This window comes from Gopherus evgoodei, chromosome 2, assembly GCF_007399415.2.
Source record: "Gopherus evgoodei ecotype Sinaloan lineage chromosome 2, rGopEvg1_v1.p, whole genome shotgun sequence".
NCBI classification, from domain to species: Eukaryota; Metazoa; Chordata; order Testudines; family Testudinidae; genus Gopherus; species Gopherus evgoodei.
The window spans coordinates 48,706,511-48,728,115 of NC_044323.1; the positions used below are offsets into that span (position 1 = coordinate 48,706,511).

General features: G+C 38.9%; 1 protein-coding gene across 5 annotated transcripts in view; it reads right to left on the reverse strand.

The window, feature by feature from the left end:
* SLC25A13 (solute carrier family 25 member 13) overlaps positions 1-21,605 on the reverse strand; it is a 137,293-nt gene that overhangs the window by 68,473 nt on the left and 47,215 nt on the right. For 3 of the 5 annotated variants that reach the window (XM_030550623.1, XM_030550624.1, XM_030550622.1), the window contains one exon: positions 17,819-17,934. In XM_030550623.1, the coding sequence (XP_030406483.1) occupies positions 17,819-17,934 (116 nt within the window). Of the gene's footprint in view, positions 1-15,932; positions 15,997-17,818; positions 17,935-21,605 lie in introns of all 5 variants that reach the window. The other 2 variants (XM_030550621.1, XM_030550620.1) reach the window with 1 other exon arrangement.

Sequence of the window (21,605 nt, forward strand, 5' to 3'; positions counted from 1 at the left end):
CAGATGATACCAAACTGGGAGGGATTGCAACTGCTTTGGAGGATAGAGTCATAATTCAAAATGATCTGGACAAATTGGAGAAATGGTCTGAGGTAAACCGGATGAAGTTTAATAAAGACAAATGTGAAGTGCTCCACTTAGGAGGGAGAAATCAATTTCACACATACAGAATTGGAAGAGACTGTCTAGAAAGGAGTATGGCAGAAAGGGATCCAGGGGTGATAGTGGGCCACAGGCTAAATAGCATCACACTGTTGACTCATGTTGCAAAAAAAGCAAACATGATTCTAGAATGCATTAACAGGTGTGTTGTGAGCAAGACACAAGAAGTCATTCTTCTGCTCTACTCTGCGCTAGTTAGGCCTCAACTGGAATATTGTGTCCAGTTCTTGGCACCGCATTTCAAGAAAGATGTGGAGAAACTGGAAAGGGTCCAGAGAAGAGCAACAAGAATGATTAAAGGTCTAGCGAACACGACCTATGAAAAGCAACAAGGAGTCCTGTGGCATCTTATAGACCAACAGATGTATTGGAGCATAAGTTTTCATGGGTGAATACTCACTTCATCAGACCCACATAATGGAAATTTCTAGAGGCAGGTATAAATATGCAGGCCAGAATCAGTCTGGAGATAACGCGGTTAGTTCAGTCAGGGTGGATGAAGCCCTCTTCTAGCAGTTGAGTGTGAACACCAAGGGAGGAGAAACTGCTTTTGTAGTTGGCTAGCCATTCACAGTTGGTTAGCCAACTACAAAAGCAGTTTCTCCTCCCTTGGTGTTCACCCACGAAAGCTTATGTTCCAATACATCTGTTAGTCTATAAGGTGCCACAGGAATCTTTGTTGCTTTTTATAGATCCAGACTAACATGGCTACCCTTCTGATACATGACCTATGAAGGAAGGCTGAAAGAACTGGGTTTGTTTAGTTTGGAAAAGAGGAGACTGAGAAGGGACATGTTAGCAGTTTTCGGGTATCTAAAAGGGTGTCATAAGAAGGAGAGAGAAAACTTCTTCATCTTAGCCTCTAAGGATCGAACAAGAAGCAGTGGGCTTAAACTGCAGCAAGGGAGGTTTAGGATGGACATTAGGAAAAAGTTCTTAAATGTCAGGGTGGTTAAACACTGGAATAAACTGCCTAGGGAGATTGTGGAATCTCCATCTCTGGAGATATTTAAGAGTAGGTTAGATAAATGTCTATCAGGGATGGTCTAGACAGTATTTGGTCCTGACATGAGGGCAGGGGACTGGACTCTATGATCTCTCGAGGTCCCTTCCAGCCCTACGATCTATGAATCTTCTGCTAAGCAGAGAACACAAGACAAACTGGAGAACTCAAAGGTAAATGACATAATGGAGATAAGTGGATGCAGTTTCACACTATGCACCAATATCAACATTGTCTCTTCAACTCCTTTTGACAAGGACCTTTTTACATTAACCACAGTTAAGGGTCTAAAGAGAAAAGTAGCAGTGTTATAGCTGGAGCTTAGATTCATATAGTCAAGGTTATTTTTGAGAAAATGAGTACAAATAAATTATAAAAAAATGTAATTGCCTAACTCCTCACGCTAATGCTGAGTGTAGGTAAGCCTTCTTTCTGTGTAAGGAACATTTAAAATAGTAAAGGATACTTTTACACTGAATTATATCTATTTAACCACAGCTAAGCATTTCAAACTCTTCTGATCATATACGTGGAAACAAACAGCTGTAAATTAATTTACCTTGGTCATGTCACCATCCATGTATTCTTTAAAGTCACCTGGGCTAGATTCTGGATGACCTCATCATATTGGTGAGCAATTACTCATAAGAGCAGTTCCACTGATGTAAATGGAACTACTCGTACTACTGTTCTCCAACACAGTACAGGATACACAATCTAGCCCTCAGGCAATGTGGGACCCTAAAGTTAGTAAGGCTCTTTCCACTGACTGTAACAGGCTTTGGATCAGATCATCATTGACCATTTTGAAACTGGTCTAGATGATGCCTAAAATAAAGTTATTGTAAAACGGCTTGAGATATACATGAGAGAGACAGCGAGCATGCACAAGTGCAAAAGATCATCAGGTATATGTATGGTCTTTGGACATTATGCTTTTTTAAACTGGGAGTAGCACTGAAAGCTTAATTAATAGCTTTGTTTTATAGAAAAGTATTTTAGTATATACTACTAGAAACTTAAAATAAGCAGTTACTAGGGCTATGTGCCGCTGTAAGGTGTCTCGTGTAGGCACTGTAAGCCGACAGAAGAGAGCTCTCCCATTGGCATAATTAAACAACCCCCAATGAGTGGCAGTAGTTATGTCAGCAGGAGAGAATATCCTGCTAACATAGCGCTCTCCACACTGGTGCTTTTGTTGGTGACATTTATGTCAGTCAGGTGTGTGGTTTTTTCACACCCCTGACAGACAAAAATTTTACCAACAAAAGTGCTAGTATAAACATGGCCTACACATTCAAATCTTTTCCCCTAACCATACAGACTGGATAAATGTATTGTAGAAGAATGCACTGTGGTCTATCAAATGTTTATATAGGTATTAGGTTGGCATCATGAGTTTCCATTTTTGAGAGTTTGTGTCCATGTCAAGTTTGCTCAGTTCAGAAGTCGAATGTTGCTTTCCTATAACCAGCCCTACAAAGAACTGAATTGTCTGTATATGATCTACCTGGAGTAAGAGGCAGTGTGCTGTTTCGACTCCCAGAGCCACAATCTCCCTCTGAGGGACACAAGGTGGATGAGGTAGTATCTTTTATTAGGCCAATTTCTGTTAGAAAGAGACAAGCTTCCTAGCTACACAGAGCTCTTCTTCAAGATGAAGTAGCCCTTTAACACCTCTGCAGTCATAAGGCAAAAAAGGGAGTTTAGTAGCTTACAGATTGTAGTAATAAGCCATAAATCTAGTGATTTTTAGCATCCAGCAAAGTTATGAATTTAAGCCTGCAGGCTCATCTTCTCAATGTGTTGTGCAGGTTTCCTCTGAGGCAGAGGACTGAGAAAGTCACATATGGCATGATGGTTTTGTGAAAGTGTTTGCCCATGGGTGATGTGGTGTTTTTGTCTTTTATCAGTTTTCTGTGTGAGTTCATTTGAGAACATAGAGACTGTCTGATTTCACCCACACAGTTGCTATTGTGGCATTCAATGTACTGGATGAGCTACCACTACATATTGTAATAGGCATGTATAGCACTCGTAGATCCTGAAATATGCCTTGTGGGGGATACTGATCATCATAACATTGGAGATAGGTCTTAAGGTTTTGCATCTATTGTTATGGCAGGTTCTGGTGCCAGTTTGAGTTGATGGATCCTGATCTGTGGGGAGCTTCCTTCTGATGATGGGGATCTCATCTTGAAAGAGCTCTTTCCCAAATTCACTCTTCCAGCCTTCAAATAATCCCGCAACTTCGTTGGGCTCTCCACAACCAGAACACACCTTCCCCTACTAAGGCTGGAAGCAGCAGTATAGTGCATGAATGCTGGGGAGTGCCTCTGTCATAAACAGATAAGTAAGAGTTAATAGAACAGAAGTACTTCATATCTCTTTTGCCTGTAAAGGGTTAACAAGATCTGTGAGCCTGGCTGTCACCTGACCAGAGGACCAATCAGGGGACAGGATACTTTCGAATCTTGAGGGAGGGAAGTTTGTGTGTGTGCTTTTAGAATTTGGTTGTTGTTCTCTCTGGGTTCTGAGAGTGACCAGATGTGCAACCAAGTTTCTCTCCAATCTCCCTGATACAGTCTCTTATATGTCCAGAATAGTGAGTACTAGGTGATAAGGCAAGTTAAGCTTATGTTTGTTTTCTTTATTTGCAAATGTGTATTTGGTTGGAAGGAGTTCAAATTTATATTTTGCTGAAAGGATTTTAATTTGTACTTGAATATTTAGGCTGGGAGGGTATTCCCAGTGTCTATAGCTGAAAGACCCTGTACATATTCCATCTTAAATTTACAAAGATAATTTTTATTGTTTTTTCTTTCTTTAATTAAAAGCTTTTCTTGTTTAAGAACCTAATTTTTTTTATTCTGGATTCACCAGGGAATTGGAGGGCACACAACTGAAGACAATGCGGGGGGGGGGGGTTTTGCCAAATGTGACTGGAAGGAGATTTTGGTCCACAAAACAGATAATTGCACTTACTTGAGCTATTATCTCCACTCTACACACAAAGTTGTACCAGTTTAACTAAAGATGTCCCCCTGTGAGGGGGCACAATCTCTCTTTAAACCTGACTTATGTTAATTTAAATTTGCACCCATACAATGGGGCTGACCTACACACAATCTTGCACCAAAGTAATTGAATTGGTATTAATTCATCCCTTTTGTCATTTTGGTGCAAGTCTAGGTTTGGGAGCTTATCCTATTTTATTTTGCTGAAGTCTGATCAAAATAGGACAGTTACTCCAAAGCAATGGTATCTGTCACACAAACTTGACCAGAAATAACAGAGGATGGTAATTTAAACTAATTTAGTTATTTTGGGGCAAGTCTGCCTGTAGACCAACCCTGATTTCTAAATGCAAACTGAAGAGATATACTGGTAGGCTACGTTTGAACTGCATCTACACAGGAGTCTGCACCAGTTTAAGTTAAACCAGTGCCATTTACATGCAGCTAAAACTTTAATGTCAGATTCAGTTTATGGATTACCATGGGGTAAAAAAAGGCATTATCTAGTAGTATCTCTATTGATAACAGCATCTCTATTGCTTGTGATAATATGCAACAAGGAAAAAAAATCTGAAAGCAAAAACTAGGCTCTAACTTATACCCCCAGGCGAGCAAGCCAGCCTGGATTCAAAGCATATATAAACACAAGTTAAAGGGTTTTGTGTAGAGAAAGTAGATAGGGCTGGGCTAAAACCCACAGAACAGCCTGGGTTAAACTCTGCAGTGAAGGCATACCCTCAGAGTCCAGGCTGAGTCAACAGCATGCCTTGATTGGTGCAAACTAATTTTGTGGAGGTGGTCCAGGAACACAAACTTGTTTCAGAATTCACAGAATCATTTCCTAACAGCTAGTTAATACAAAACACTAACTAAAGTGACAAAATGCATACTTCTAGCTCAGAGACATTATTCCGAAGCAGTCCTAGTTGTTATATTTCTCTCTGACGCAGATTTGTGAGCTCTATTTCTTTAGCAGCTGTTTTGTTTAGATGGATGTTATAAAAATTGCTTTCTTGCAAAAGCATTAACATACATTCCCCTCCCCACTTAAATCCTTCAATTTCAAATGCACTACAAAACATACTCCCACAACAGTGCTGCATTAGTATAAAACTATTTTAGTTCAATTAAAATGTCTATCTATCCCAAAACCTACCTAAACTGCAATTTTCACTTTGAGCACTTCCAACATGTTCTCAGTTTTGTTTTCTTTTATCAGCTTATTAAATCTGGTCCTGCATTCCAACTGTTGGAAAAAAATAGTCATTAACTGCTAGGTAACAGCAGATTTTCCAATTTAAAAAGTAAGAAGATACACACACACTGTGTGTAAATATATTTTGCTATCTGAAACTACATATTAAAATTCATAATAGCAAAAAATTTCACTGCTCCAAGAGTCTGTTACAGCATTTAACTTTCAATATGAAACCCAGTACAACTTTAAAAAGTATGGAACAAAATTAAAGGCTAAAACATGCACTGTTGTTGCTACCATACAGATGTGTACAGGTGGGGGGGGGGAGGTTCTGGTTCTTCCCAAAAGTGCCCTACAGTATAAGTATAAAGGAGGGCTAACTTTCAGCTCACAGTTAACCAAAGAGTGATCTTATACGGTTGTGATTTACTCTCAAATTGGCTTCATGCCACCTTCCCCACACTTTTTTTTTTTAAGTTGCGTGAAGTAGCAGCACAATATTTTAGCCATTTGAGCATGTAGTATTCTCAAATTATCCCACCAACTGGAAGTGCTCTGTTATCTCTAAGCTTTCAAAATTGGAGCCATTGTAGTCAATTGCACAAATCCACATTTAGTCTTTCATAAAAAGTGGATTTTTGACCCACTGAACTGGAAAGGCTTCTGTGTGGTTTTACTGATCTTTGACAACATACCCCACAACACAGACATGCCAGTCTGATGTTGGTGTGCATCTGCATTCAATTGCTCAACACTTATTGTTCATAAGTGGGAACTGATTTTCCATTGTTTGCAACCTGATCATTTAAAAAATTGTAACAGTTATAGTAAATCAAAAGGTGAATGATTTGGTAATGGATTGTGAAACCTTTCACCTCTAGATAATACGTTAACCTTTGGATTACACTGATGGAAAGCAAAAGTCATTACTTTGGATGGCTGCTAGGTAGCCTATGTAAAAGGAATTGTTAGGCTTAACCCAATTCTAGGCAGAGGTGTCTGTATCATGACAGCAGTACCATACTGCCAGCATTCTTGCTGCCTGCAGTGTTGTTGTAGCCATGTTGGATATCAGAGAGACACGGTGAGTGAGGTAATATCTTTTATTGGACTATCTTCTGTTGGTTAGAGAGACAAGCTTTCAATCTTAGGGTATGTCTACACAGCCAATGTTAAAGCCCTCCCACGGCAGTGCTTTAACATTGGCTGTGTAGTTGCAGGTCCAGTGCTGGAAGAGAGGTCTCCCGGTGCTGTAATAAAACCACCTCTGTCATAGGAATAGCTCCCAGTGTTAGGAGCATAGCTCCCAGCGCTGTAGCACTATCTACACTGCCACTTTACAGCGCTGAAACTTTCATTGCTCAGGGGGATGGTTTTTCACAAGGCCTTACATGGAGTGTCTTCGGGTCTGTGTAAGCTCATCTCTCTCACCAACAGAAGTTGGCCCAATAAAAGATTTATTAGAGTATATTTAAATAAAGATGATATAAAGAGTTTGAAGCGTCAGCATTGGTCATTGTGGGCAACATACAGGGTATCAGGGGACGCTGGTATTTGGGAATTGGTTAGCACATAACATAGACAGTCTGTAAGGTTCCCAATGCGGGTTGTACGGTGGGTGGGATCAATAAGCAGTAAGGAAGCAGTGAGGGTACATCGCCCATACAGTGGGTTACACGCAGTCATGAGTATAAGTAAGCGGGCCGGGTAATGGGGACAGGATGACCCTCGCATGGTGGAATCCAGTTTGGTGGGTTTAGGGCTCAGGGGATATGGTTCAGTAGGGGGGGTTTATAGGCCTCCTCCCCCCCGTGGGTGCACAAAGCCACACCGGCTCACTCCTGGTATTGGCGGTGGCTGGTGATGTGCTCTGTGTAAATGTCCCTAGACCACCGGATAGCGTCCGAGACCATCAAACATCTCATGAGCCGTGCATAGCGACGGCCTACCCCACAGGCCCTAAGTACTCGTTCATTACAGGGGTCCCAGGCACCCAGCACCCCGACGATCAGAGCGTCTGTGTAAACCTCATAGCCCTTTGCCCACAGAGTGTCAGTCAAGGGGGCATATTTTTCAAGTTTACGGGCTCGGGCTTCGCGGAAGGCCGGGATCCTGTTCTCGAACGGGATCGTCACGTCAACGAGGATGATCTTTTTCCGTTCCTCATCCGTGATGACTATGTCCGGGCGCAGCTGGCTGTCGGTGTTGGGGATGGTGCGGTTGACTGCGATCTCACCCAGGTGTGGGGCAATGGCCTTCACCAGCCGGTCCTGGACGGTGTTGTGGCGCAGCTGCCAGGCTCTGGCGTGGGGTTTGCAGCTGCACAGGACGTGGGGCAAGGTCTCCAGGGTGTACCCGCACTTCCTGCAGCGCTTGTCTCTGTTCCCGTGGTGGACGGCTCCGTTGAGCGTGACGCAGTTCAGGCGGGCATGGTGTATAAACCGCCAGTCAGCGAAACGGGTGAAGCTGCCAGCAGGGAGAAAGTGGTTGCTGGAGTCCCACTTGCTGGTCACCTCAAAGGCCTTGCCCTGGTCAGGTTTTTTCCTCAGGGTGTCCATGTACAGAGCGTGGACAGCAGCCTTCAGTGACTTCTCCAGCACGCCTCTGGCTCCGGGGCTGATGATGGTGTTGCCCTCCGTCTCGATCCGCGGCACTACTACCACACCCACCTTGTCTTTCTAGCATTCTTGCTAGCAGTCTCAGCAAAGGAGCAAAATGGCACCTGAGCCTAGAGTCTTGTATTAAAGATGGCCCCTTTCAGTCAGACTCAGTGGCATGGAGAAGCCATGGTTCTGCAGCATCTGTTTGGTTTTCTTTTTTGTTAGGTGTTATACAGCCAGGACTTCTGACACTATTGCTATTAATCCAGGACAGCAGCATTACATGGACTTTGGAGAACAAAAACTGAAAGCCCAATTCTAATGTTAGAGTAACAGCACACCAGGTTTTTATTTTAGAAAAGAGAATAATAGCCATTAGACAGAAGAATAAGAAATCAGTTAAAGATTCATACAGCTTAAGAACAGCTGCACAATTTATTTTGAAGTTAAATTCCAGTCACGCAAAATTAGAAAAAATTATCACAGGAATCCAAGTTTGTGTCTCAGTGATTTCAAGATTAAACAGATAAATGCAAGCTATGACTTCCGCTTCTCTCCTCAATTCTGTTCATATTTTCATCCTCCAACCATTCCTCACCCTGTTTGTGTCTTCTGTCTGCTCTAGACAGGGCAATGTCTTTGTTACATGTCTGTACCTCCCTAGTACAGCGGGGCTCTGACCTTTGAGTGAGGTTCCTAGATGCTACAGTAATACAAATAATTTATTGGTTTAATAAAAACAGCATCTTTTTATAGCCATCACTCCTGTGAAATCTAGCTGGGATCTCTTATATCTCCCTCCACAATAAAGATTCTGGATGCCAAATTATGCCTTGATTACACTTGTGCAAACCTTGTGTCTCTGTTGAGTTTGTACAGGCCTACCTATCAGTAATTTAAACAATTCTATGTTGATACACATGAAGAAACAGAATCCAACTTGCCCTAAACCAAGATGATAAGAATGATTGTGAACAGAGAGTAAATCGGTTAAGTAGGAAGATGACTTTTTTTATTTTCCACAGTAGAACTCTTTATATTCATTTATAAACAAAAAATTATGCCAAACCTCCAGTCACTAGGCAATTTTAACTCTGGTAGTGCTAGCAGGCATGACTATACTTCCAAAAGGCTCAATAAAACACAAACATGAAAAGGGTTCTTATTATATTTAAATTGACAGCTTTAACTTGTGTCTAAAACGTGTTTTGTTTAACTTCACATGCATTCATAAAAAAAAAATATGCCTGCTTACAGAACACTCTCAAACCCAAACCAAAACTTACCACATTTACGGTATTGTTGAGAAACTAAATATCTACGAAATTAATGTCAAGGTCGCAAGCAAAAATTTTACATTTTGGAGATAAATATATGAGCAGTCTAACTTCTATGCATTATTAATGACACCAGTCATAAATTGTGCAGAATCCTATATCAAACAATAAGAGGACTATTGGTCATTATAAAATTGCAGAGATCAGAATTGCTCCACTAGGGTAGGTCTACACTGCAGACTCCTTATGGCAGCATGTAGAGTACATTACTGCACTCCCTCCTAACAGGGGTATTAACAGCAGTGCAGACTCTGAGGCACTGCTTAGACAAGTAAAGACATGCCTGAACCCTTTTAGTATTTACCATACAGGTCTCTCTACATACCCAAGCAGTATTTCCCCCAGTCTACACTGCTATTTTTAGCAACGTAGCATCCTACTTCCTCCTCACTTCCAGAGCCTATCCCCACTGCCTCCTCTCTGTCACAGCCTTTCACTGCTGCATATAGCTATACATCAGTGCTGAGACAGCCTGCTTTTCACTGCAATATGTAGCTAGATATATGCTACATGTCACCAGGATGGCATGCAGTGTAGAGGTGCCTTTAGAGAATCAAAGTAAGATTTTGCACTTGTAGCAATGCTATACAGCCCATAATATCTAGATGAAAGTAGAAAGAATGTTACATTATATAGGCATAAGCAAACAAAGCAGTTAAGGACAGTAATTCCTCACCAATTTGAGCTAATGACTTGGATATCCATCACATATTACTGAATATTCAAGTCAGTGAGTAAGTGAACAAACCATAAAAAGTCAGTTCTTTATTTTGATTATTCTAGAGGCCCCGATCAGAACTGGGGCACCATTGTACAAGGTGATATACAAACAGGTGAAAGTACAGTCCCTGCAAGAACAGCTTACCGTCATAATAAAGATATAAGCATATTGTGGAACATATCTTAAAACCAATGAAATCCTGATCATACCAGCACTAACTACAGCACCCTGCTGTTAAAGCTTTGGTCATTCAGGGGTTCTGTAAGGATTCTTAGTATAATGACAAAGTATCAAAACAGCACCATACAAAAGGTACTCTGAATCGGTACACAATAGTTGCAGAAATAGTTAAATATATGTGAAGAGTTGTGTACAATGAGAATGCTTATGTGTACACAAGCCCTAGGGCAGATAAATGTGCAGAAGTGCTGTTTGGTAACCTGTATAAAAAATTAACATGTTCCTTGCACTGCCATAATTAATAACAGAAGATGTGTCCCACTATAAATACAGACTATACATATATATTGACTGCACCTTGAGACAAAGGCTTGGAATGAGTTATTCAATTCTGCAGTTACATACACCTAACAATTTCAGGTTCTTCCCCCCAATTTCCCCGCCTCTAGTTCTGAGAGGAAAGGGGTTTTATTTTTAAACCGATACTGTGCAACTATCTTACAATCAACTCAATTTTTCCACAAAACATCTTAATATCCATTTGAAATCTCCATCAAATTGAAACATATAGGACTTGGTTTTTTTTACACTATAAAAAGAATTTTACTGTATCCATGATCACTAATACCATAAACTGTTTATCAGCAGAGCTGTATGGGAACTAGAATTTCTGTTTCACAGGAAATTTTGTAGTTTTGAAACAAAATCAGAATGAAATCAAGAATTTAATATTGTTTTGGATCAACTGAAATGCTTCAATTTTTACCTTAATTTTTTATAATGTAAAATCAAACACATTTCAAAACAAAAAGTTGTCTCAAGACAAAAAATCGACACATTCATTTCTGAAAATGTTGAAACCAAATGTGTTTTGTTTTTTTCTGAAATTGATGCATTCTTGTAAAAAGGCTTGATTTCAACAACCTGGCATTTTCTGATAGAAAAACTGGAAAATTTGCAGGAAAATTTTCAAGCAGTTCTATTTATCAAACTTTAATTCTGTCACCTGTTTATTTCTATTTTATACATAAATGCACTAGTAATACCTATAACAAATTTAAGATCTCTCAGTGTAGCTGACTATTCCAAAGCTCTGACTTTAGGCATAATAACTTTATTATAGTTAGCCTACTTGGATAAAATAATACAAATGCTTTATCTGAAGGGAAACTATAGTATTATAAAAAAAACAACAATATATTGACACTATCATAATTCTTCTGCATATTGCTCTATCATTTTATTTAGTTAATAGCATTCAACTAAGCCCACAGAAATGTACACTCTTTGCATCCTTGTTTTCTAGCGTTACTGATTTTAACTGTTGGTCTTAAAGCAGGGATTGACTCTACATCATGGGTAAAGAACACTGTGCATGCAGTCTCCCCTACATTTCAGCACAGCTCCTTTGAGTGAGGATTTCATCTTTTGAGCGTTTACAAGCAAACCATCCAATTTATCAAATTTTGTTTGACAAGTAGCAAGCAATAAGCAAAATCCTGGTCACACTGAAGCAATGGTAAAACTCTCAGTGATTTCAAATCAGGTAAGAATTTCACCCAAGATGCTAAATATTTTTTCCCAAGATGTATTAAAAAGCTTCATATACACAAGATAATTTAACTTCACTGGAATATTCTATTAGATGCCCCCACCCCTTGGCATTTGTTTATATCAAGGGTGCCCAATCTATGGTCTACCAGAAGATTTCATAACATCTGCAGCCTGTTTCAACACAACATACTAACAGCTGATTCATTAGCATTTTGTCGTCATGTTTACATCATTTTAGCTTACACAAGTGTGTCAACAGACAATACTGTACATAAAAACACCCTATCTAAATACATATGAAACAAGCTGAACTTACAATATAAATAAATACAGGTGACCTTAAATCTTATTAAAATATACAGAATCTGTTTGGCCCCCATCATATGTGGTCCTCCTGTGTAATAAGGTTGGGCATCACTGTTTTATTTGAATAGGCCCATAAAAATCAATGAGATTTAATTTTTACATAGTGTTTAGTACATTTTAACATAATATGCTTTGGCTTTATCATCGCATGAAGGCAGATATATAGTCTCTAGATTGAAGAGATACTGATTTCATTCTAATATCTGTCATGTTGTATATGAAATTATGATTAAAAATATTAATTCTACTACATGGCTTAAGATACAATTGCAATAAAATCTTGCTTCATAGAAAAATGTTTTTCAGTGCTTATATGGCTTTTTTGAAGTCTAAAACTTTCAGAAGCCTATACTGAAACTCATGAAGACCATTCCTGCACTTTAGAGAGGGGACAGAAGATCTAGTCTAGTAATTAAAGCCTGGACTTAGGAAAACAGCAACTTCTAAACCAATGGTTCTCAATCTATTTACCACTGTGGGCCAAACATGCAGCTCTGTGTGTGTTATGTGGGTCACATCCACACAATGTACATACTACCTGTATGGCCCCGAGGATGCCACATGGGCCACAGCTGTGTGCTGATTGGGCCACAAGTGCCCCCAGGTTGAGAACCACTGTTCTAAACTCTACACCCAGCTTTGCCACTGACTGGATGTGCGGACTTGGGCAAATCACATACCATCTTTTTATCGGTTTCCCCAAGTGCAAAATGTTTGTAACTGTTACCTGCCTTCTCACAGATGTTACAAGGACTGATGTTTGATAAGGACAATACAAGTTATAAGTTTTGTTATAACAACACACAAGGCTCTTTCATTCACCCATTCGTAATCAAACACGGAGGTTATCAAATGGACTTAATTTTTAAATTTTGACATTTTTACCCGAACTTCTAAATGTCAAAAAAAAAAAAAAAAACTAATAGTATAGAATTTCAAAGAGCTCTGACTCCTTAATGAGGCATTAAAATACTGTAATACAACAAAAAAGCAACACTGCTAAGTCTCTTAAACCCCTGGACTTACATTATCAGCTTTTATGTGCCTGTCAACACTCAACAGTAAGCAGCAATGGTTTGCTCTTTGCCTCAAATTTAAAAGCCAACTAAACGTCCTTCCACTTTCCTGCTGAGAGTTTTAACTCCTTGCAAACTGCTGAAGCTTTGACACATCAGCAGCAGATAAATCTACAAAGTATGCAATGGCCAGATACAGTCTCAATCATCCAAGAGCCAAAAAATGTTACTTCCCATTCCACAACTGCAGCCTCTAGAAATGACAAATTAAAAACAATACCTTTTCGTATCATACTGCATGCAAGCAAACTCTTCTTCTTTAAAACCAATTATACTTGGTTACCTCTGTCAGAGAGACCTATTTAAGTTACATTATTATTATCAACTTAAAGGCCTTTTGTTTTCAGTTTTTACTGATTTTTACTGAAAAGTTTCAAGACTTTATAAAAACTATTGTTTGGTTTTTACTATTTTCACCCAAATTTTTGACCATTCAAATTCACAAAAATACAGATTATTTTAAGAAATGCAATATATTACATTAGAGAGATGTTTATTTTAATGATAAGTTAGTATAAGTGTGAGGCTGTCTGTTAAAAAGTAAGACAATATAATGGAAGATACATGTGTACAGGCCTGAGTATGTGAGTGTATGTACATTAATGTACAGTCCATTAAAAAAAAACAGCAGTAAACTGTTATTACCTTCAATACTTTTTCTTTTCTCTATTAGTTGCTTTATTTCTTTACTCCCATACCCCAATATTAACCTCTATATTTACCTAGAAAACTGTCCAGTTAATTTTGTGTCTTGAACTTTCACCCATTTTAAAAATTTTTATACTAAAAACACTAACATTTCCTGGGAATTTATCAGACACAATAAAAGCTGAACATGAAGGCCCTTTTATATACTTAAAAATTGAAGCGTAAAGAAAAAATGTTGCAAGCAGTTACACAATTTTCAATTATATGCCTAAAGAAATTTTATCTGATGGCTAAAAAACTTTTATTTTTCCAATGATACATTAAGGTTTTTTATTTGTTCGTTTGTTTGTTTTTTAATACTTTGCATTGCTACAGCACCCAGAAAAATCCCAGAACAGTGTACCAATATCCAGGCATATAACATTGAGACTAAACAAGCAATTGAAAAGCAAGTACAAACTTTATCAGTTTCAAGATCAATGTGTCTGTGAAAATGCCAGAGTTGGGTGACATGCATGGGGTATTCTATTTAGCAGAAAACACAATTACCATTGGAAAACCCTAAATTATACTGACTATAAATTAGAATATTCATAGTTTCCCTACGAGATATCCAAACAATAACTCATCTAGATCTGGTGAGATTACTTTTCAGCGGTATAGATTAACTGTAATTTCCTAGCAACATCAAACTAACTACCAGTCATTGAGATACTATATTTATCAGCAATCCTGTAGAGATCAATTCCTTCTGCTCCCCTACAACTGAACAATACACAAACAATATACAAACACATTGTTCAAAACCTCCAATGCTGACTCAAGGGATTGATCTTGCTCCCATTCAAATCAACCAATGTAAAAAACTCGTAATTAACGTTAATGGTGCAAGATCCAACCACTGAGTGGCAAAGTTATAATACAGCAGCGAAATAAACAAACTTTTAAAGATCAACACTTTACTAATTTAAAAAAAAAAAACTCTCACTTTCTCCTTACATCTTTGCGATGAAAACCAGAAATTAAATTTCTTTCCTTACCTGAAGGTCTTATATCCAGTGCTGTGCATGCAGCATTCACTTCACCCTCCCACATCTCACGATTTGTTTTAGAGGAGAACATCCCAAAGCGTTATGTATCCTCTCCTCTTCTAAATGTTAATTTCAGAGCCTTCCAACCTTGAGAGAGTCCTTTTAAGAATTGCCAGAAGACAAAGTTTGGCATATAGCGGGGGTGGGCAAAATTTTTGGACTGAGGGCCACATCTGGATATGGAAATTGTATGGCAGGCCGTGAATGCTCATGAATTTGGGGGTTCGGGTGCAGGAGGGGGTGAGGGCTCCAGCTGGGGTTACAGGCTCTGAGGTGGGGCCAGAAATGAGGAGTTCAGGGTGCGGGAGGGGGCTCCAGGCTGGGACAAGGGGTTGGGGAGCAGTGGGTGTGAGGGCTCCAGCTGAAGATGTAGACTCTGGTGTGGGGCCAGTAATGAGAGGTCTGGGGTGCAGAAGTGTGTTCCTGGCTGGGACCAAGGGGTTCAGAGGGCAGGAGGGTGATCAGGGCGAGGGCAAGGGGTTGTGGATGCGGGAGGGGGGCCAAGAGTGCAGGCTCTGGCGACACGTACATCAAGCAACTCCCAAAGCAGTGCCATGTCCCCCCTCCAGCTCCTACACAGAGGCGCAGCACCAGCCAGGCGGCTCTGCACATTGCCCTGTCCACAGGTGCCACCCTTGCAGCTCCCATTGGCTGTGATTCCCAGCCAATGGGAGCTGCAGAGTCGGCACTTGGGGCGGGGGCAGTGTGCACTGGAGTGGGGACATGCTGTGGCTTCCGGAAGCCACACAGAGCCAAAGCACACACAGAGTGGGGCAAGACCTCTACCTCACTCCCCAGCAGGAGCTCGAGGGCCAGTTTAAAAAGGTCTGAAGTACTGGATGCAACCCGCGGGCTGCAGTTTGCCCACCTCTGGCATAGAGGCATCTTCATACAAAAGGCATGTCAGTAGTGAAAAATTTCAAGCTGATCAATCCTTGAGTTTGAAATTGACCCATCCCTTTGCAAGCTCTTTTCTTACCATGAGCCATTAAGTCTCTTATCATGAGTTCAATACTTTCCCTTGGAGTTGGAGAATCTACAACCTACAATAACGCACATCATTGAGAAATACAACAGGTCAATATTTTTAACTTTTAAACAAGAATCCTACAGTTACATTTCCACATTTTATGCAAAGCTTGGGCTTTGTTCTATTCAACATACCCTCTGATTCATTAAAAAAAAGTTATCAGATAACTACTTTCTATTTATTTGAATGGAAGCACTTTTATCTTTTGAAATTCCATACTGTACAGACTCATATGCTGTGTAAAAACTAAACATAAACCCTAAGGAAACGTCTGTAGTCAGGATAAATAAACCAATAAGAATTCAGTGTTAAAAAGTGGAACTAAACTGATTCAGCATCTGAGTGTAGAGGAAAGAATTTTAGTTTCGAGATCATTCACTAATGTTACAAGCACATGGAGCTCTGAAAGAGGCAACAACCTGTAGGATCACAGGCATTCAATAAGCCTTTGTTTCAAAAAAATCAAAGAACTAATCGATTTCACTATAGACAGAGATATTCTGTAATATATGTCTAAAGTGGAAAACGCATGATCAAATCTCTCTCTCTCTCTCTCTCTCAACACATACACACAGATTACATATTAGGCATAAAATATTTCCTTCACTGAGATTAAAGATAGTAGAACTTTTATTATTCATTTGATGTATTTCAACATTTTTAGTGCCCATTCTAAGCTCTGAGCACTCTGCAGCTGCTAAAACAAGTAATATTTCACACAGAAAACTAGATGTCTAATAAACTTAGACAACCAAAACACCTATAAACCAAAACATATCTATGGTTTGGCTCCACTGACTACAAGATCGAATGTGGCTTTTTAAAAAACATTTGCCTCAACAACGGCAATAGCAGATCTTCCCATTTTAAATGGAAAGGGAAGGATGGATGCATCTGTGGGTAAATATTAATATAAAACAAAGGGTGCTTGCACTAAGGGTGTCACCATGCACTTAGTTCAGAAGAGACAAAGAACCACTGGCATTCACCAGATTGTCCTTTTGTCTCAAATTGTTTACTCACTGATACTACTAAGAACAAAGACATATTGATAATTGAGTGTATATGGTAACATAAAACTCTGTAAGTAGCAATTTTTAAAAAACAAAATAGAAAAATTTTCTGAAGTGCAGCCCACTAAGATTCTTCACAGCTGCTATTTGTGTATTTTTCTTCCAAACAGAATGGTAACATCCATCTAGGCAGGTGGCAATTAGTTCTACAGATGTCAAAAGCTGTCTATATGGTTGCTAAAAGTAAATAACTCCAGTGACCATAGTGTAATGTGACACGTGTTTCTTATGGAGTTGTGAGTGTAAACCCCTCCCTTCCAAAGAACAGACCAGATTTTCAGTGGGGGTAGTATCAGGTTTATTACAGAAAAATCTCACCAGTGAAATTTTTAAAAATTAAAACAAAGGAAACCAACTTGAAATCAAGCTAATTTAAACAAAAAAAACTATTCAAAGTAACTTTGAGCCATGCATCTCCTCAAGTCCTCCTGCAGTTGTTTTTTCTTTGTGTGGTTTTACAATCATTGTGCACCCCCCAACTCCCACCCCGGTGCTATGTGAAAGATCCACATAAGCGAAAGAAGAAAGTGACTGACTCTACAGAGGAAACAGTGGAAAGGATTGTACACAAAGTGAAGACAAGTGCACAACGTAAACTGAAAAAAACACAACAAATGTCTTTGTTCTAATAGTTTTCAGTTACAAACACCGTAGGTGTTTCATATAACGATACCTGATAAAATATTTTCAGGAAAAGTCTGAATTTAAGTTGACCATGTCCCTTTAACTCTGTATATTTCAAAGCTAGAAAATAAGTCTTACCAAAAGTAACTTCTCCTTCGCCTGTTTTGTCAAACAGTTGAAAGGCCACCATGAACAATGCATCTGGAGCGCACAGGACTGATTCAAATGCCACAAATTCTTGAAAGGATATAAGCCTGCGAATAAGACAAATAAAAAGGTGTGAAACAAATTACACATAGGAAATACAACTACAATTTAAATACGAACTATGCAAGGCTAAACACAACTAAAGTGTTGACTGAAGAATGGTACAAGATATTCTCAATGCTACATGTTGCAAAATTTATTAGTAGGAGATGCTGTTACAACATGCTGTTACACCAGTCGATAGAAATAACGCTGGTGAGAGAACAAAATCCTTTTTCACTAGCAATTCACAGCACAGTGTAACATTACCAAACTAACCAGGTGCTTTTGAAAATCCCACCAAAGCAACGCAAGAGCATGGGTCCCTTTAACTTTTCAAAAGCTCACCCTTTAAGACCTCAGTGCTGTCAATCATTTCAAAGGGGAATAAGCAAAATGTGTTATCTGTATGCTAGTAACATAGTCACTAGTGTACTAGTCACCCACTGCAGCCCTTGTGTTTTGCACATAATGCCACAATTCTTCAAATAGTAGCCTGGGTCACCTATCAAACCACAGGTAAGTGCCAAGAGAGCTGTTTATACAAGTTCACTAGTATAGTCAGGTTCTACAGTGTATTCAAAGTGCTGAGATGCAAGCAGAAGTATCTTTCCTCCACTCAATTCATACGCAGTAATAAAGAATTAGGTGTATGAAAATCTCCTATTCTTCCTCTGGCATATCTGACAAGAGTCTGGTGGGTTCAGATTTCTCTGAGTTGTACCTGATGGACAAAATGGGGGCTCAACATCTTCTTGAGACTGTGGGAGATGCAATTTCTTCAAACTTCCTTGAAAGCACCCATTGTCAGAGAAAAGCTAATGAATCAAATGGGAGACGGATAGCTCAGTGGTCTGAGCATTGGCCTGCTAAACCCAGAGTTGTGAGTTCAATCCATGCAGGGGCCACTTAGGGATCTGGGGCAAAAATCTGTCTGGGGATTGGTCCTGCTTTGACCAGAGGGTGGGACTATATGACTGCCTGAGGTCCCTTCCAACCCTGATATTCTATGATCCATTGATTTGATCCAGTATGGCAATATTTACTCTTAAAACTTAACCAAGAGTTTAATTCTTCAAACCCAAAGTAATAAAGAGGTGTATTACTCTTGTATTTATTGTTTACACTCTAAGCAAAATACATAGAACTTAAATTATTACCCATTATTATTTGTTAGGTGTTGACAAGACAAAATGAAAATAGCTCCTGTCCCAAGAGCAAACAACCTAAGCAGGATGGACAGAGTAGACCGAATGCAGTAAAAGCACAGAAGAAGGAATATTAGATTTTTCTTTAATCATTACTTATATTGCAGTTGACTCACTTCTTGATGACATTGCAAAAGAAGCAATTCTTTAAAGGGGATTTCCATGAGAGAAAGCAGCATCTTGGGGATGAGAGTAGGCAGGGCATTTCATGCCTCGGGGAAGGCATGAAAAAGAGTTGAAAATGATTGTAAAAGAAAACCAGACAAACAGGTTTGAGGCTGGCATCAATGGTGCAAGCAGGGTTGGAGTAGATCTGTTTAGAAAACTCACTACCCATACTAGAAAGAAAAATATCCATGAATTCTACAGAAAACCTCAGCTTGAAGCAGTAATGCTGGAATTTGGCAACTGACATGGAGCTACTTTACATCCTTAAATAGTGAAACAAGCCCATTATTATTCCATACAGAAGGCAGTGAAGATAACAGCCAAACATCATGTTGGACTGGTTTATATATATAAAGCATGCAATTCTACTAAGGGTATGGCAGTTACAGAACCTGACAAACCATAAGGAAATAGCACATTGTGTGCAATTTCTGTGTACCAGACTAGGATTAATAAAATTCCAGGCATTAAAGCAGGAGTTGGCAACCTTTCAGAAACGGTGTGCCGAGTTTTCATTTATTCACTCTAATTTAAGATTTCAGGTGTCAGTAATACATTTTAACTTTCTATAAGTCTATAATATATAACTAAACTATTGTTGTATGTAAAGTAAATAAGGTTTTTAAAATGTTTAAGAAGCTTCATTTTAAAATTAAATTAAATGCAAAGCCCCCCGGACCAGTGGCCAGGACCCATGCAGTGAATGTGCCACTGAAAATCAGCTAGTGTGACGTTTATGGCACACGTGCCATAGGTTGCCTACCCCTGCATTGAAGGATGCAGCAGGAGTTGTTTTGTTTGTTTGTTTGTAATCTGGAACACACTGTCAGTACTTTCAAGTAATAAAAAACCCTAATAAGTCTGAGATAGATTATTAAAATAACCTACATGCATTTTTAAAAAACAATTATACATGGTTATGGGAAGATTTAAAGTATACCAATGTGATGTTCTAGCTAGCTATTACAGAAGAGACATTAATATCTGCTGTGCCAGCTGAATTCAAATTAACCCAATTTTTATATGTTAATTAAACCAGCTATTTTCTTCTTATTGTATTTTTGCTCCTTAAGCAGACTAGCCTACTAGTGATTCCCAACAGATCTACTCTAACAACAATGACGTATTCATTTAGTTCTATTATGACCATACAATACAGTAAATGAGCAGTAATTTTTTCAGTCAATTACACGTGGTTCTTAATGCTTAAAGATGCTGAAATAATGCGTACTACATAGCCATATGCTTAAAGCTCTATACTGCACAAGGCCAGTTGCCTGGGTAACACATTTTCTTTCTGGTTTAGCATAACCCTTCACTGAATATCATTAGGTGTCATTAAACAGCAGATATTAACATGAACTTCAATACACTACTTAAGTTATTTTACCTGCATAAATAGGTATTCATTTATAACATGAAAATCCACATAGAGAAAATCCTAATAGTCCAGTACTAAAATGCTTACAAATTGTAAGTCAAGCATGCAGATATCTTATTTAACTGGTTAAAATCTGTCTCCAAACACACTACCCCTATTAACACTGGCAATTCTGTTTGTACAACTTATTCAGGAAAGAATGAAATCCTGAATATTAACACTCATACACAGTAGTTACAAACTAAATCCACCCACTAGGTTTGGTTCATCAAGACCACTATTTACTGCCTCCCTATCTACCTATTTATCCAAGATTTTATATTGGTGGTCATAGCGTAGAATCAGAGTCCCAAGCAGCTGTAACGCTTTCTGTCAGAAAAGTCCACATGCAATCATGGAAAGGAAAAGCCATTACCTACTGTAATAATACATACAAATGCAATGATGAAGAGGTTTCTTAAGTAATCAATGCATATGTTTTACTGTATCAGCAATTTAAGTATGATAACATAATGAGAAACAAATTGAAGCTACATCTATTATTTTATGCTCCAACCTAAGTAAACTAAGTACAGTGTAAATTGGTGCATTAGAGATAAATTTATATCCAAAAATAATGGGAAATGTTGGAATTTCCAAGTGCTATTTTTGAATGGTTTGTCCTTTCTAAAAATAAAGCACATAGTATTTCTCAGTGAAGTGTGTTAGTTACTGCAGTCCAAAATAACTGAGATAAAAGTAAATACTTATTTTGTTAGACAGGCATTTAAAGTACAACAGCAGACAAAAATACATTTGTTAAAGAAGGCAGGATGAAGAACTCCTGGACTGCTGTATCAGTGACATCCCTTGGTACATACCAAGATATTGTTGGAAAAGACTTTTAATCCAATCCAAGCAAGTCCAATTATTTTATACATTA